Genomic DNA, 18,127 nt, shown 5'->3' with positions numbered 1-18,127 from the left:
ACAGACTGGCGACCTGTCCGGGGTGTACCCCGCCTCTCGCCCGGAACGTAGCTGGAGATGGGCACCAGCAACCCTCCCGACCCCATTAGGGACAAGGGTGAACAGAAAATGGATGGATGGATGGATTTCAAAAGTAGATATTGTCGAATATTTTATTTTCTTTGCTGATTTATGGTGTTTTATATTGCAAATAACACTTCTGAGTATTCAAATGTTATATTTTACTGACTTGCCCCCTCCCAGCTGTGAAGCACGTTGAGTCTGGCACCTCAACAAATATAAGTGAAGCCCTTAAACCTTGCCAAAATTTGAAATGTATGTGAAAACACTGGGAAAACCATGATTTATGAGAGGCATGACTCTTGGTTTTAATATTTCTGAAAAGGACGATAACCTGATTTGTTTTCCCGCTGACAGAGCCAAAACCGAAAGGAATTCATGATCAGTCTAAAGAAACGAGAGTGGTTCATCGTCCTGAACATGCAGTTTGAAGGTTTTCATAGAAGTGTGCCTGTTCGGTCCTCTGTCTACAGAACAGCATTAGTCTTTAAACATGATGTGTTATCTTCGTGCTCAACCATGTCAGTTTGGAAACAGTGATATATAGATGACTCACACCACACTTGACAATAGGTTAAATAGAACACTGTAGGCCGAAGCAACAATATCTGTTTTTCTATTCTGGAGTTGATCCCGATTCATTTACACTACCTTTCGAAGTAATATTACTCATTAAACATTTTAATATTTAAATTTATTGATTTTTTTATGACAGACCAGCAAAACCTGCAACAAAAATATAAGGTAGAAGGAAAGACCCATAGTTTAGTATGCTTTGCAATGAAAAATCTGAAGTGATAGAGACAAATCTATTCTTTGCGAAATAGCTCAGGCTCAGATTGAATTGAGAGTGTTCAGTAACAGAAAATTTCAAGAATTACCTCAGATTGCTTATTAAGTTTAGACCTAGGTCATTTCAACACATAGTTTGAGCATCATGAGGTAATGTAAAGTATACAAAACAACAGCTGCCACGGTTATTTTCCAATGTAATCACTTCCCTTTTCTCGATTTGGAGCTGGAACATAAACGAACCGCCGGCGGTGCAAATTTAAGACAGGTTTATTTTGAGCAGTTAAACAAACACGGTCGTCACCAAGTGCTTTACAGGAAACAAACACAAATACACATACAAACAAGGATCGACCCTTCCCCCCCCACCCGAAAATGTGTTCACAATTATCTACTTCATGGCTGTCAAAATAAAATACAAAAACAAAAGAGGCAGCACAAATCTTGGAACTCATGACACCAGTCCAACTTCTTCTGGAATCAGTGACAGCCAATCCTCCGTTCAATGAGCTGTCACGTATTGCACAATTCTTCGCTTCAAGTCAGAGCAAGTGAACTTGATTGTGACCTCAAAACAGGCAAAGGAAGCTAAACTTAACTCTTCACCCTATCTTATTTCATTCACTGAAGTCAAGCCAGAGCCCAAACACATTCCTACTCTGAAGTCTGAGAACTTTCTGAACTTCAATGAAAGACAAAAAAACCCCAAATTAAACCTGATGAAACCATGTAATTTAATGCAGAAAGAGTCATACCATACCACCCAATTCAATAATCAGCAATACAAATCAAATTTTCGTCATAATGCACTATTAACCTAATTTGTGTTCCACAAACAAATGTGATTTGGGATGAGATTAAAAAAACAAACTATTAAGTTTCACAAAATATGAATTTAATGGCAGCAAAGCAGAAAGCTGATCTGAAAAAGGGAACCCACGTTTGTTAAGTGTACAAATACACTCGCTTCTACTCTTAAATGTACCCCACACCCAAAGTTGGAATGAGTCAAACCTGAGTCGTCTTGTGTGAGAGGGTGAGTTCAGCATATACAGCAGCTTTCCTGACAATGTAAGATTCCCCTCACTAGTGTTTTAAGACCCTTCCAAGAAACATATACCTTCTCATATCTTCAGATCGTCTATTCTAGTCCGGCTGCTGCTGTGCTTGCCGCCATGACTGGACCTAGTTTGCGTAGGAGACCCGGGGGCTGATACTGATCCGTTTTTTCCCTTCACGTCACATTCCTCTGGCTTGCTGCTGCTCCTCTCCACCGCCAAATTGTCCTTATTCTGCTTGTAGGCAGCCTTGCTGTGGTAAGGGTGGAAAGATGAGTCTGTTCCCTCAGACAGGGGGGAGAGGTTGTAGCTTGGTACCGGAGGGTAAGATGGTTGGACTTGGCTGTGTTCTCGGAAGTAGTCATCGTAGCTTGGTACCAGAGGCACAGGAGTCTCCCTGTGCCCCTTGGAAATGCTCTGCAGGTTCTGTTGACCCCTCTTGAAGGTGATGCCCTGGCGGCACTTGGTGAACCCCAGGTGGTAGATCTCTATGAGGTTCAGGAACAATGAAACACTGGCCACCCCAAGCATGAAGATAATGAAGATAGTTTTCTCTGTAGGACGGGATATGTAGCAGTTAACCACATTAGGACAAGGTGGCCTGTCACATGTATACATGGGTTTCAGCTCAAAACCGTACAAGAGGTACTGGGCTACGATGAAGCCCACCTCAAACAGTGTCTTGAAGATCACATTGAAGACGTACGTGCGCAAGAGCTTCCCCTGAAGCCGCACCCGTCCCTTCTCATCCCTTTTGAGAGCTTTCTTGTGATGAGTATCCACAAAGGGAGCTTGTTTGTCGACTTGTTGTTGCCTCTCTTTATCTTTCTCCTTCTGCTTCTCCTCCATCCGCACCAGGTGTAGGATGTGTCCCAGATAGATGAGGGTGGGCGTTGACACAAAGATGATCTGGAGCACCCAAAAGCGGACGTGGGAGATGGGGAAGGTGATGTCGTAGCACACGTTCTCGCAACCGGGCTGCTTGGTGTCGCAGGTGAACCCCGACTGCTCGTCGCCCCACACCTTCTCGGTGGCGGCGCTGAGGACGAGGATGCGGAAGATGAACAGGACAGTGAGCCAGACCTTTCCGACCACAGTGGAGTGCTCCTGGGCTTTTTCCAGAAGCTTTCCCAGCAGGTTCCAGTCTCCCATGGCTGTGTCAGGTCACTAAGATAGAAATGAAGATGGATGACAAAAAAAAATCTCTTTAGAAAAGTTTAGAGTATGTTTCCTTGTCCTAAATGACTATAAATTGTCTAAAAAGTTACAGGAAACTCAAAACAAACAGGCAAGTCCCTGACAAGCTGAGGGTTCAGCTGCTGAGCAACGAGTGGCCTCATCCATGTGGATGCAGACAGGATTATATTTACTTTAGGAGAGTATATTTGGTGGGTGCAGACAGGAGCAAGGCAGGTTTCAGGCATGATTCTGCATGTCCTGGCCTTCATGACCCAACCCATGGCAACACGATCCCTCAAGAAGGTGAAATCAAACACTGGCCAGATGTGTTGGAGGTCCAAACCAGAGACAGTTGAATGATGCTGCCACTGTCGGCTTCTGATAAAAGCTGTGCTATGAATGTTTCCCATCTCAGATAGATTTAATGTTCAGTAGAATGATGCTATTGTGAATTGAACTGTTGTCTTGGGAGCCACTGCAAATACATTTCTAAAATACTTTAACAATTAGAAATAGAGCAGGCGTTAAAAACAAAAATGTATATCAAGCCTGCTTACCTCAAGGTAACAAAATAGAAACTCAAATAATTGATGTCAATTAAAGGCTAGAAAGAGCTTGTCTTAAGATGATTGAAAAACTGGTCATAAATCTAAGCCCTACAACTTTTTACTGTACACATAAAAGGTCACAAACACTTGAATGATATAACTCACATTTACTGGTGAAAACCACTTTGTGAACTCAAAACATCTCATGGAGTGAAGCTTTTCACGTCCTGAAGGGTCCATGGAGCCGTCATGTTCTGCAGACAGGCCTCGGTGTGGCGCCTGATCCGAGGGCCCTCAAGCAATGCCCTTGAATGGACAGGAAAAGCGAAGTCCGTCTAGCGATACGCTTCGTTCCACACTGAAAAAAACCATCCGACTCAATCGTCCATCTTCAAAGCCTGTTAACAGAAATCAGGACCCAGGCTGCGGCCCAGGGGTCTTCCACAGACACCTAGTGCATTGGAAGCCCTCTTAACCATGTCCAGCTTGCTCTTCCACATCACCCCCTCCCTTCTGAGGTTAAATTTGGCACAGTGGACTCTCTCTAATGTAAACTTCTGAAGACCTTCTTTCTCAGCTGTTGCACTGAGTGGCAGGGAAGCGAGCCAATGATGTTTGTTCATTGTGCCTGTCTAGCCAAAAGAGCTCCTGGGGCCTAAATATAGCACAGGGGCCTATCTCCTATCACAGAGGGTGGGTGACATGGCTGGGAGATGAGCAGCCTGCTACAGCCTGAGGAAAAAAGCAAACTATTGGTTGTAAAATAACATAACAACAAGTCAATTGATCAGGTAGTTTGTTTCTTTATTACACAGTGTGTAATAACCCAAAATACTGCATGGAGGGTTTTTACCTGGGTGTGAACCGGAGCATTTATGCATGTAAACAAACATGCATTTGAGAGCATAAAAAATGTGTTGAGTCAACAACAATGTGAAAACAATGACGGCGTCTTTTGATATGAACTTTTCAGACCTCGACTGATACAAAGTAAGCAATACACAGATGCAAGTTCTAATCAGGAACGTTGACAAGCTGGTCAATGTCAAACATTTACTAGAGTCAAGAAGAAAGCAACACCTCAGTAAATGCTAAATGTGATTAAGTTTCATTTTCATTTACAAGTATTTTAAAACAGTAACATAACCAAACTTTGATGTTTTCAGCTTGTTTGTTTCATAACAAGCTGAAAACAAAAGAAATTGTTGTTCATTGATAAATGAACAATGTTCAATTTTTACTCAGAAGTTGACATTTCCAGTTCAAATGTTGAATATTTAACAGAGCAGAACTACGTACTTCAACTTACCCTACTAGTTGAAGTTAGTTGAAGTTTCCACACCAACTCAAAATTCAACATGTCTGATTTCTTATAAAACCTTAACAGGAAAAAAAATGCTTAACTGCCTTTCTGACAGATTGGTTTTTATTGAATGTTTCATACAAAGTATTAGGTAACCTTTTCTGAGGATGTTTCTAGTCCTTCAAAACACAAAAAGCAGAAAGACTGTTGTTAGTTCCTATTGCTAACAATAGTTAGCCTGGTTGCTGCACATATTATTGAGCAAAAATCCCATAAGTTTATGAACTCGGACCTGCAGCATGGTTAAGTAAGGTTTCAAGAGGTTTGTGATTAAGCAAAAATCATTGCTATTGTATTTATTAACCCTGTATCACAGATTGTTTATTTTACCTCACTGATAATTAATACTAACACTTTACCACAAGTGGTACTCTAAGCTGGTTGCAATTAGCTGCGAATAAGGAGTTTCCATAAATGAATATTTACAGTACAGCAGCTTAACAACTAAGGGTGGCCCAGAGGGGGAAAAAAACAAAACATTAAAAGTAATGTTCAAATCTTTCTATTGAATACATCCTGTGTTTAAAGGCATTTTGTCAAAATATGGTTTATTTATATGATATGTTAATTTTATGAGCCATTTTCTAGCTCTATGTATCATAGTTTTTTTGTTTCGAGTCTGACCGAGTCTACATCCCACCTGAATTTATAGCAATAATTTGTTTTTTTAACACAATCTAAGTTATGTAGCCGTTTCTACAAAGTTAGACATTTTCATTGAGAGTAAACAGCCTTGTCTCCGAACACTTGTACCAGATTTGATAAAGGCATCAATAAATATTACATATAAAAGCATATTTCCTCATCTAGCTTATGATTGCTTTAGTGATGTTCATCCTTGTTTAGAACTTTTTACCAGGCACATGCCTTCTCATTGCAGTCAAAATTTATACACAAGAAAGGTGGTTGTAGTTTTGTAACCTTAAAAGTGTCAATAAAAATAATAAAAAAAAGTAAAATATCACAGAATCTGCTGTACTATGCCCTCATGTGCAAACTGATCAAGGACTGGCTTCCAAAGTGATACATTTACAATGGAAATGTTTCACAGCACCTATTTTATACTAGATTTTTGTGTTCTGGAAGAAGTCCCTCCATTTCACAGCTCCTATATACAACTATGCTGGCAGTAAACTGGAAGCTTTGAGAGCCTGGACCAACTGCACCTGCAAGAGCCCATCAAATGCATCCTGCTTGTAATGCTCCGTCAGGCAGCAAATATGCAGCCCTGAACGAAACAAATTCTTATGGTTTTCTTAAATCAGACAGGTTTCCCACAGTGTCAACTTGTGTGGGAATAAGTGCAAGACACAGAGCGCCACAACCTAATGCACTGTGGTGTTGGATTTGTAAGAAATCATTACCATGTCTTAATATGCTGGAGAAGATTTAAGCAAGAAAAAAGTCACAATTAAATGAACATAAAAAGGAAACAAGTAAATGATTTTATTATACATTTATATAAATAAATGGTAAAATAAACAAATATACAGTTAAGGTGTCATTCATGGACAGAATACACATTACAGGCATGATTTATTAGTTTAACGAAGCTTCAGAAGGCAGAACATCTCTCGCCCTGTTCAGTCGGGCTCTTTTTGGTCACAGTTAGCTTTGACTTGAGCGAATGATCTGCTATCAGCTGATTGATTTCATTTTGTCTGTATGAAGACAACCTTTGAGTTATCCAAGCTGCTTTAGCCTCGTCCTCGGGGCGACTCATGCACCGTTTGCAGGCCCTCGCAATGAGGTAAGCCACCTCGGCCAGGTTGAGCAGTACGCACACCCCGGACACGGTCAGCATGAACACTGTGAATATAGTCTTTTCTGTTGGTCTGGAGACGAAGCAGTCCACCGTGTTGGGGCAAGGGTACGAGTCACATTTCACCAGACGCACCATTTTAAAGTCAGGATAGATCAAGTAGAAGACGTAGAGGAACGCCACCTCAAAGATGAGTCTGAAGATGATGCTGATCATGTATGTCCACCAAAGAGCTCCTGTGATCTGAAACTTCTGGTTCTTGATGTGCTCCAGCTCCTTGGGGCTGCCGCGGCCCGACCTTTTCAGGGCTTTCTTGTCAACATGTCGCCTGTGGGCCACATGCATGGCCACCAGCAGCGCAGGGGTGGACACCAGGATGAGCTGGAGAGCCCACAGTCGGATGTGCGAGATTGGGAAGAACTGGTCGTAGCAGACGCTGTTGCAGCCGGGCTGCTGGGTGTTGCAGGTGAAGCCGGACTTCTCATCACCCCAAACGCTCTCGGCGGCAACCACCAGCACCAGGATGCGGAAAATGAAGATGACGGAGAGCCAAATGCGACCGATGCCAGTGGAATGCCTGTTTACACCGCTGATCACGGCATAAAAGGTTCCCCAGTTCATCTTCGACTCCAGGTCTGCAGAAAGGTCAAAGTAGAGCACATCTCTAGTTATTTAATTAAACTGCAATTAAAAGAAATACATTTAATTCTTTAAAAGAAAAAATAAGACAACCAAAAGACAAACTAAGTCTTTCCAGCACACTGCTAGTAGTTGGTCTCCTAACAGCCCTCCATCACTGACTCTTGAATAAATCACAGCAAACTGTTGCAAGAATTTAGTGTTCAGAGCCTTACCAGGCTCATCCGGCTGTGCAAGCGGCGTAAGCAGCACCGGGGCCAAAGATGACCATCCTGAGGCCTGACATGAACATCAAGCTGGACTCGTTGGACACAGCTGACAAGAAATGCCAAAGTAGCCTGCTGGCTCTATAAAAGCAGGGGCGATGGCCTAACACAAAGCAGCATCACAAGACGCAAGAAATCGAAGCCAATTGCAAAACTTTTGCTGAGTCACGTGGCTTGCTGACTCCATATTAATACTGTACTCCAAAACTGGCCAACCACTCATTCAGACAGACAGACCGACAGAAGGACAGCTGTAATTCCTCCAAGGAGCCAGAAAGCCATTGTCTAACGGCAAAAATACCACAAAAAAATACAATAATTTCCTTTCAAACACTACAGAGAATATGCCCTTCAAATACTTATCCTGAATTATCTGTTAGAATACTTTCTAGTTGGATATTAAGAGCACATCAGCTACATCAAATCACATCTCCATTCACAATTGATGTTAGTATATACAAAACTAAAACCAGAGTAAGTATTTTACCTTCAGCTGTGGTGGTACACAAAAATGTGTACAAAATGGGAAGAAAATGAATAAAATATTTTGTTTATCAGCAAGCCAAAAGGCTGGAACGAAAACACCGTGCGTTTGGAAAATGCAAATCATTCTTCCGCCACTAGCCGCTGCCCTGCACCGTAGCAGTCATATGCTCTTATATAAACTATTTACATACAATGGTGGCCTTTATCAGGCTGCAACAAGACTCTTTAGAATTCAGATCAAACGCCTCGATTTCCGCCCACCCCGGGGCAAAAGAAGGAATCTGTGTGGACACAAAAGGCCTCAGCTTCGCCACATTATTTATTGTGCTTGGCGGTTCAGTGACGTGAAGGAAGCTTTTGACCTGGGCCGCTGCTGCGGAGAGTCAGGTTGGAAGTTTACAAAAAGCATGACTGTTCAGATAATCTATGGATAAATAATGTGATGATCCTCTCAACTGTTCCAGCACATTCTTTTTAATGCATTACACAGTTCAGTGCTGTTTCTGAATCGTTTTCAAAACATCCTGGCAGAAACCTTGGCCAGACTCTTAGCCCACTTTTGTGAAATTATAACAAATTATCAGTAATTTACAACAGCACAGTTTGTGCAGTCTATGAAAGAGTCTCTGCTGCACATGAATTGAAAGCGAAACAAGATGAATCACTCAATGCTCGGGCTCTTAAACCCACCCAGAAACTTTTATGGCTCCATGAAGTGATTCCTTACAGTTGGTTCTCATAAGACAAGAAAAAAACGATCAAGAGAAAGAAACTGAATTCCAGAGGAAAACAATGCCCATTTGTCATTCACATACATTCAAATAATCTACAGCAGAATACTGTGCTATTTCTGCGTCACTTCTGACAGGGCCAGTGGGAGGGTTTGCGTGGAGAAGCTGATTCTTTGAATGAACTCAAAAACTCATTTGCATTCAATCCACAGAAGGGAGACAAGAAGCACAAACTGTGCCAATGATAGTGACTTTATTTCAAAAGCAGGAACACACATGGAAATCAACATGCAATTGGACATGAAGCAAATGTGGCTTTTTGATCTTAAGCAGGCAAGCAATGAATTTAAGAAATACAATAAATCTGATGTGCAGACAAGTTAAGTAGAATTTTATAATGAAGAATCTAGGTGCACTATCAGTTCAGACAGGCTCCAGGGGAACTTTTTATTTCTGCTTAATCATGCACACATCGCACCTTATGTCCTTCTTTCTACCTAAATATCACATGCTTCTTTTTTTTTTACACAAAATCTAAGTCTGTGAGAATATGAGTTACATACATTAAAAACTTTCAAGGAGCAGCAAAAATAAGAGAACAAGATGTTGAGGAAAGAAATCAGATCTGTTTATATAAGTCAGTGTTTCTCTGTGGAAGTACCAATACAATACAGTAGTGCTGGACTGGCTTTTAATGGCACTTGGATATAATTCTAAAGCAAAAACTATTAGCAAGTTTAAATACAAACATATCAATTGTAATGTAATAAACCAATTTATGCTATTTTCTAGAGACTTCTGAAGTTGGAACTTCATAAAGGTCCAGTTTCAAGTCTGAAACCCAGCTGGCTTTGCTGATCAATTTGTTTATTGAGGAAGCTAATAGTAGCAATATAAGCTTACAGTAGATTTCTATTTTCACATACTTTAACAATGTGTTCACTAAAATTCGTTGTAAACAAAATATTATAAAAACAAAATACTGCATTTAAAGGTAAACTTGCAAAGAATGCAGTTCTGCAGTAAGCCCAGTCAAAAAAAAAGTGAAGTTTGTACTCGGGATTTAATTATTTAAAATAAAATATATATTAATTCAATCACTGCAGATGGTATAAAAATTACACACATCGTGAACACTCACTTTCGGAAGATGATGTAAAGATCAAAAACTGAACCCAGAGTGAGTTCTCCAAGTTAAAAGGCTTTGGAAACCCATTTTGAATCCACTGTATATATTCACACACTGCAAACCAATCAATACTTCAGAGCTCCAAATTGCATACATTAAAAGCTTCTTTTACTACACAACAAACTTTCTTACACTACCTTACAATGTCCTTCAGTGTCAGCTCACGCGGTTTACTTTTTATTTTGAGAGTAGCATGAGATGAGATATTTTTCCCATTCAATCTCTTGTTCCTTCATTTTAAGTTGAATAGCACCTGTATATGAAAATCAAAAAGGTGACAAAAATAAGAATCATAAGCAATACGAGCAACACACCTGGGAGGAGATTCACTTGCTCTACTTACTTTTCTTCAGAAGACAACTGTTCTTCACTTTGCTGTGCCTTGCATGTCCATTTTGGGCTAATCTCAAAGACAGAGATGCACCCCTCCTAAAAAAAACACAGACTTGCTGGCATTTTCACATATTTACAGTTACTTGCACAAGTATCACTTTACAACAAGGAAATGAAACATATTCAGTAGACTTATTTTCTGTGACTGATTAACAGAGCAATGCATAATTGTAAAGTAGAAGGAAAATTACTAATAGTTTTTGAAATTCTAAAAATCTGATGAAGGTGTTGTGCGTTTGTATTTAAGCCAGTGTGAATCCTTTGTAAAAATCACTTTCATGCAGTTAGTTCCAAGTCATTTAAGTGATGTTTCTACCTGCTTCGTAAACCAAAAAGTTGCGAATTCTGTCCATTTTTCTCAAGTTAACATAAACTCAACCTGATTGGACAAAGCACCTGTGAGGTACTGACACAGGTTCTTAACTGGACTTAGTTCTGGGCATTAATTAGGCTTTTGCTGTGATTGAAACCAAACCACTATAAAGTGCATTTGTATGACTCTTCTGAGATCTCCCTACGGTAATTATCAATGGTGCATGATAACACCATTTAGGGATTCTCGGTTTAGTACATTGACTGTTTTTGCCAACGCTGCATTACCATTCGCTGTTTTTGCTTGTGCATGTTTCAGCAGATCGTATGGTCCTACATAATACATATACATTTATAATTTATATTAATATGCAAGTTCATTACATATTAACAATTACTTTTATTTGTTCCATTATTTCAGACTTTTTTAAAATTAAGTTAATAGACAATTTATTCATATCAAGCCACTGTTTAACTTATATACAAATTTCTGATGTTATTCTCTCGTAACACTACACTAACCACTCCATAGAAAACAAAATATTGGTATCATTTGCAAGTAATATAAATTTCAGTCTCTTTGAGATTGTTTTCGATGTTATTTGTTTTCACCTATTTGTGCTAATTAACTGTTTTTGTTGTAACTTACCATGCAAGTTGGGAATATTTCATGATCAAAGGTATAAATACTTTGACTCTATAAGTATGCATACTGCTTTTTTTAAATTGTCTGTAGCATTTTGACATTTCTTTAACCATTACCAATAAAGCTGGAAATGTGGATATTTTTCTGATACAGCTTTGATTTTCAAGAAAAAAATGTTTCTCAATTAATCATCTAATCTACCTGTAAATATTCTTTTCTTGGAGAACTGAGATAAAGAAACAGACCAGTAATTTGTAAATGTCCACTACCTGCTTTATTAAGGGGTATTACTATTTTCATGTTAAAGTTTTATTTAGCCATTTATACACCTTTGTGCTTTATGCACTTCTTTGTGTTGGTATAACACATAAAAATGCCCCAAAAAACACAAGTTTGTGTTTATAACATGACCAAAGAAAAAATGTGAAGGACCATGAATACTTTTGAAGGCACTGTACATAGTCACTATAAGTTCCAGATGATTTGGACTTACCTTCTAATCTAATCCACCACTTCTATCTGAAAACTAAAACTGGCTCCCCAATTTAAAAACATTACTTTATCCCCCTAATGACAAACTGATGGCATTTCCCTAATTCTCTAATTAATTAGTGGTTTATCATTAAGTACCTCATGGCTCCAAGTTTGCCCTTTTCCAGGAACAGCTCAACTGTAACCGTGGGCCCCTGTGGATACGTTCTGGCATACAGCGTCCTGTCATGTACCATTGCTTTGAACCAACCCAGCGCCTCCTCAGTCCAATCTGTGCCATTAATGGGCATCACCTGAAGGAGAGGAAGCAGACTAAGTACCGTGAGTTTAGTGAATTTCCTTCATTATGAGGCAATAGATAAAGCTGTGACTAAGTAAAGGAAATAATTAGCCTCTCTTTGTTACAGAGCTGTTTGTTAACTTTTTCCATGAATACAAGTTGTAGACATTAGTTCCAGAAAGTGACGTAGCTGGGTAAACCCCAAAAGAAAGCTGATAGGTTTGGAGTATTGGACCACTCACATGTGCCATAGAAACCTGCAAAGCCTGAAGTGGAAGCACCGCCATTTCTGAGGAGAGCTGCTTAATATTACAGAGTGACACACAGGAACTGTCACCGTAGTCCAACCTGTTCACCTGCACGTTTATGGATGACGTTTTCCCAGTCCTGTCTGTAGCATTCAAGACAAAACAGGTTAGTCTGAAATTCCCAAGAGGTAACAGTCTGTCTAAGTGACACTGCTACCATCTAGAGGCAAGTCTTTGTAAAGCCATTTCACATTCAACTACTCACTACTGCTCACTCCAGAAATCCCAGCCACCTGAGCCCTGAACCACTGCTCATTTTGTGGAGACCAGTAGATGACCTGAGCGCCGATGTCTGGGATGCAGTTCTGCTCAGCATATAAATGACTGACTTTAAGGCTGAAAATCAAAAACAAGACACAATTACATGAGGAAGAAAATGCCAAGAATCAAAAACAATAAGATGAAAGTGTATTTAACATGTAAACATGACGTGGGGTTGTGACTTATGACTGAACAAATGACTTACTCTGTAAAAAGAGCCTCCAGTTTCCTATGGGAGTCTGCGTGCTGGATGTAGAAGTGGCTGGGGCTGACAACATGAGACACCACCACTTCAGTCTCTTCAAACTTCCGGATCTCAAATTCGGGAATGTTTACAATATTAGCTGCCAGCCGACCTGAATAATTCGAGTCGTTTTTTTCGAGTCGGGGTTGCATGTGCTGCAGAGTTTGGGGTTTTAATTCTATACTGATACTAGAGTCCTCCACCTGAGCAAATGCTTGTTGCCATTTCTCAGTATCCAAAGCAGTGCTATGAACAGATTCCTCCAGCAAAACCTCTGTGAAGATGTCTCCTATGTCCCACAATTCAGTTTCCGTGGCGATGACGCAACTGTAGATCAGAGGACCGCAGGAGTGGACTCTTTTCACTTGGAAAACCGGAGCGTGGTTAACGTTTGCGTGCAACGTTTTAGGACCTCGCTCGTCTACTGAGTCATCTGTCACAACATGTCTGAATTGATAGCTTTTTGTTTTGACTGTAGGTGACGTCCGCAAGAGAGACCCTGAATTGTTTGCCTTGTATTTGCTTTTAGTCTGCTCCAAAAAAGTGACCTTGAGTGAACCCTTGGTTTTAGCTTTCTCTTTGAGAAAGCGCAGCAGTTGGGAGGAAGTTTGCTTTTGGTGTAGCACCTGGACGTCATCGCCATGGCCCCAGATTACTTGAGACCTCAGTTTGCACTGTGACTTCTCTGAGAATGAATCTTGGACAGAAGGTAGTAGGACTTCTGACTTCCCTTCACTCACCACATTGCTCTGAATAATGGCAGCTGGGATGTGCATGGAGACTTCTTTGTTTTTATCTTCAGACACAGCCTTTTCCTTTTCCTGCTTTAAACAGGAGGAGCTTGGAGTCAGAGGAGTGTTGACCAAGTCTGATGTCTTGCCACCATCTTGCTGACTTAAAGGGCGCAGGGTATCGAGGGAAACTTTAAGCTGCTGGTGGGACAGAGCAGCTTTGAGTGGCTGAAAATAGTTGAAGCTCACCCTATCAAATGATTGGTAGTCTGTGAACATGGGGGAAACAAGAAAAGATTTTATTCTTTAAAAGCCTGAAAGGTTCCCTTCACGTCAACCTTCAAAAGAACTGAATCATTTGATTTATTTGACTTACCAGCTTTATAATTCTTTAACAAAGCAGAGAGCTTCACAATTTCGTTGCACTTTCTGTCCAGAGCCTTTATGACATCTTTGTACCGAGGGTTTGGAATAGACGAGTTGAGGACACCATGTGCATCTTCATAGGCCTGGTGGATAGGACACAATGGTTTATCAGAGGGGGACAAAAGGGAATAGATTTGTCTTATGAGCTGAAAAGAAGAAACATAAAAGATTAAAAACAGTTCTGGGAATGAACTGATACTTTTAGGAAGAAAACACTGAGCACCAGTCATAAATCTTGTCAAAACAAACAGACCTAAAACAGAAAAGTGGAAAACAAAGTGCACCCTTTCAACTCAGTTGCTCATAAATCTCTCCATCTTGGATCAAACTAAGAAGCCAGAGTGGATCAATTTGTTTGCTGGAATCTTTTTTTAGTTTAAAGGGTTCCATCACACTGAAGGAAGACCATAACTTGTCTGGGTTTGTGTATATTTTGCAGCATAAATAGGAAATACCAGTGACATCGGCTGGCCTTGCCTGAATATGAAGGCACAAAATAAAAATATTGCCAGTCGTTAATTTTATCTTCTTAATAATTGATAATAAAAACCTGTAGTTTTTCAAATTTCTTCTAGTTTTGATTTAGATATATTTTTTTAAAAAGTAAACATTTGCCAAATTATTTAGCTGTTCTACTTGTATTATCTGACAAAGACCATATTTAAATATATAATACACTTTCAATTTAGATGGTTCCCCACATCTCTATAGGAGTTGGGGGCGATTTGTACTCCTGTTTTTTTTTTTTTTCTTTCTTTCATACAAGGACAATGTGACAAAGCAATAATTTCATATCTCGACTTTTACAGTACAATCTCCATCATAGTTTTAATCACAACAACAAAAAACAAACCTACACTGATGATTTTTCAAATTTTCCCACCTAAAAAGAATGAATAGGTCTGTATTTTTCATCCGAAATACACCTCAACGATGAGAGAATTAAAAAAAAAAAAAACTAAATCCAGATAATCACATTGTATTTAAACACATATTCATTTTGTTTAGTGAAGTTTTTTAAGCAAGTTTTGTGAACCAATTACATTGCCTCAATAAGCAATATATTACTGTGCCAATCGCATTTGCATTAGGGTTTACCACCGCAAATATTTTTGAGCAAAACCTGAAAATAAAGCAAATCAAGTCCACACAAAGGCTCGCAATTTGTTCTACATCTTGTAAAAATGCTTAAATATTAATGACCCCACATACTGCCTGTTAGAGCAAGTGAGACACAGTGAGACTTATTTGGTCATACTCAGTTTTCTTTTATCCTTAAATATTTTACTAATGAGTACCATTATCTATGTTGTATTTATTCGATTATTCTGTCCCCATTCTGACTTCAATAGTTATTTTTTTAAAGCATTAACATAGCCGACAACATGCATGCTAGTTAAGTAAAATTGCTTAGCTAACACCCAGGTGACTTGTGAGTGTCGCAGCTTTTTTTTCCATCCGCGTAGTTAACAATACCTGGTTTGTGAAGTCCCGAAGTTCTTCCTCCAGCTTATTTCGAGCCTTTTCCAGCAAGTACAGTTTATAGGTTAACTGCGCTTTCTGGATGATTCTGGACGAGCGCGGTTCCTGGTAGACGCCAATCCGCTGGGTAGCCATGACGACCCTCGGCGGTTTTCTTCGTTATTTTCCTACGCGTGCGCACTGCTGATCGGCGGGTTGGGTGTTTCGGCAGAACGTTCTTTCCTTGAGTAATTTGCCAAATTAGAATACAAATATTGTTCCGAGTGTAAAAAATACAATTTCCTCGGGGTATGAACTGTTTCCACACCACAGCAGTCCCTCTGAAGGTCTCAGAGAATCCTCCTCTCAGTTCGCAGCAGCAGCCGTTGGTTTTTGGTCGGATAACTCAGTGTTTGCCATGACGAAAAGCAGCTGCTAGTTTTCACTCTTTGTCTTGAGGAGTTTTAGTTAAACCACGAGTAAGAAAAAAAAAAAAAGTTCGGAGAGCTGTTCCCCGGTGTTTTACTGATGAGTTTTGATGGACGAGGCTCGTGTCGAGGAGACCAGAAAGTTTTTTTTACGAAGGCTTGTGGCTCCTGAAGTATGGCGACGAGCCTCGCAAGATGGCTGCATCACGTGACTGATTCAGAACGCGGTTGGATTGTTTTGACCTTGCAATTTAAAACATGATATGGCGGCATGTTTTAATTAAATACCGTCATTTAAAACATGACATATGTGTAATATATGGAAACCAGTGAACACATTGAAGTCTGCGATTATTATTATTATTTGTTAAGATGACCTGTTCAGTCAGAAAATTAGATACAGTTTTATTTATAAAATCTATTTTGAAATTAAAGTACATTTTTCTTTTCTGAGTGTTACTGGGCCTTGAGCAACCAATGCTGTTGTTTTATATTCTGGTTATTTGTAATTCATCCTGGAAGTAGCTTGAAAAGATAATAGGCAAGGTGAGCTGGATATGCCTCTGTGTTAGGGCTTTCTTCTTCCATCCCTCCTTAAAAATGGATCTGCCGAGATTGGCTAGCGATGACCTCCAGAGCCGCTCTCACCCCACCAAGATGCAGAGTGTTCCTGTCAGTTGCTCTGCAGTTGCCATACCAAAATGTAATGCAGCCTGTCAGGTTGCTCTCAGCGGTGCCCTGGATAAAGGTGGTGATAAATGGAGGACTTATCCCTTGCTTCAGCCCTCCGAGGGAGCCCTTCCTCACTCTAGTGAGTGTTCAGCCTTATGAAGCATATCATCCCAGCCCCTCCACGCCTATATCTGAAGCTTTCTCCTCACGAGGCTTTCAACCCAGCCCGAGACACCTTCTTACTGAATCTCTGTCATGTGTGAAACGACTCCAGCGAAATAGGGAGTTGGAAGTTGATCCACCACTAACACAAAAACATATGGCTTCACAAGGCCATGTTTTTCGCGCTGATAAGATGGAGCCAATGTGTGAAAAGGGCTTAGGTCAGTGTTACATTTATGGCTGGCATTTTGTGTATAGACTTTCTCCACTCACCTGCTTGGATTGTCTCAGTAGTGTACAAATACAAAATAAATAAATAAAATGTGAAGGATTTAATTAATAAATGGGTCACTGGATAAATAACTTGTAGATTTATATTGTCATTTTTTTCTGTAATAAGCAGTTTAGTTGTGATTCTAGGTTTCACTGCTTGCTCTCAGGTGCTACTAAAAAAGCTGCAGCATTTCAAAATGCCATGATACTACAACCACCAAGAAGAATGAATGTAATTTACCACTTGCATTCCTTTGGTTTCACACCTAACATCCACGCCGTATTGTGTTCTTGAAGTCCTCTTTGCTCAAACTTGTCAAGCTGCCACTTGATCTAGAAAACTTGTGGGGTGGGGCTGTTATATGGCTCAAGACCTGAGTGATAAGCACTCTGGCTATTCGGATGCTTCTGCTGGAGTCAATGACTCAGCACTAAAGGTAGATAAAATGCAAAGGACACAAAAAAAAGCGTTATATTGGTAATATATACCATTTGAAAGGACATCATTAGCAGGGGGAAGTTAAAGCAAAATGTTCTGCAGCACTAGTGCAGTGTTTTATGCTTCTGTAGTATATAATTAGTTAAATAATGGGTTCTTAGTTGAGTAAATATGATACGGTTCAAGTGACAATGACAAATTCCGGTAACACCCAGTGACTCATAAAAGTAGACACACCCCTGTTAAAATGGCAGGTTTTTAATGATGGAAAAAAATAAGATCACATTAAATAATTTATCTTAAATTACTGATTAAAGCTCTGTTAATCTGACATAAGTCCTGCACTAGTAAAGTGAAAAGAAAAAAACCTTTTCTTTGGAGAAAGAGCCAGAGAAAAGGAGTTGCTTAAGATTACTGACATAATTACTTTGTTTAACCACCGTTTGGTTTACTTCTAGTTGGAAATTTTCTTTCAAAGGGCTCTGCCAGCATGCCAGATCTTGACTTGGCAAAAACTGCCTTCTCT

At 39.9% G+C, this 18,127-nt stretch overlaps 2 protein-coding genes across 6 annotated transcripts; both read right to left on the bottom strand.

The window, feature by feature from the left end:
• Positions 1-1,227: 1,227 nt before the first annotated feature.
• Positions 1,228-4,177, bottom strand: LOC114138700 (gap junction alpha-3 protein-like). The gene is made up of 2 exons (XM_028008089.1): positions 3,803-4,177; positions 1,228-3,077 (listed from the first exon to the last, which is right to left on the bottom strand). Exon 2 carries the CDS (start codon positions 3,060-3,062, stop codon positions 1,977-1,979), a length of 1,086 nt encoding a protein of 361 aa, XP_027863890.1. The 5' UTR covers positions 3,063-3,077; positions 3,803-4,177; the 3' UTR covers positions 1,228-1,976.
• Positions 4,178-4,424: 247 nt separating this feature from the next.
• On the bottom strand, positions 4,425-16,270 carry LOC114138638 (gap junction beta-1 protein-like). Of its 5 annotated transcripts, XM_028008014.1 has the most exons (9): positions 15,643-16,270; positions 14,117-14,249; positions 12,971-14,009; positions 12,710-12,840; positions 12,439-12,587; positions 12,055-12,209; positions 10,417-10,502; positions 10,211-10,326; positions 7,261-7,397 (listed from the first exon to the last, which is right to left on the bottom strand). In XM_028008014.1, the coding sequence occupies exons 1-8, from the start codon at positions 15,781-15,783 to the stop codon at positions 10,244-10,246; spliced, it is 1,917 nt and encodes a 638-aa protein (XP_027863815.1). In that variant the 5' UTR covers positions 15,784-16,270; the 3' UTR covers positions 7,261-7,397; positions 10,211-10,243. The 5 variants fall into 5 exon arrangements, with proteins under 5 accessions (XP_027863819.1, XP_027863818.1, XP_027863817.1 ...); XM_028008015.1 differs by lacking the exon at positions 7,261-7,397 and having other exon boundaries at positions 9,116-10,326; XM_028008018.1 differs by lacking the exons at positions 12,055-12,209; positions 12,439-12,587; positions 12,710-12,840; ... (1 more) ...; positions 14,117-14,249; positions 15,643-16,270 and having other exon boundaries at positions 4,425-7,397; positions 10,417-10,435.
• Positions 16,271-18,127: the final 1,857 nt, after the last annotated feature.

Source organism: Xiphophorus couchianus, chromosome 23, assembly GCF_001444195.1.
Source record: "Xiphophorus couchianus chromosome 23, X_couchianus-1.0, whole genome shotgun sequence".
Taxonomy (NCBI): Eukaryota; Metazoa; Chordata; class Actinopteri; order Cyprinodontiformes; family Poeciliidae; genus Xiphophorus; species Xiphophorus couchianus.
This window is presented reverse-complemented; position numbering and strand designations above follow the sequence as displayed.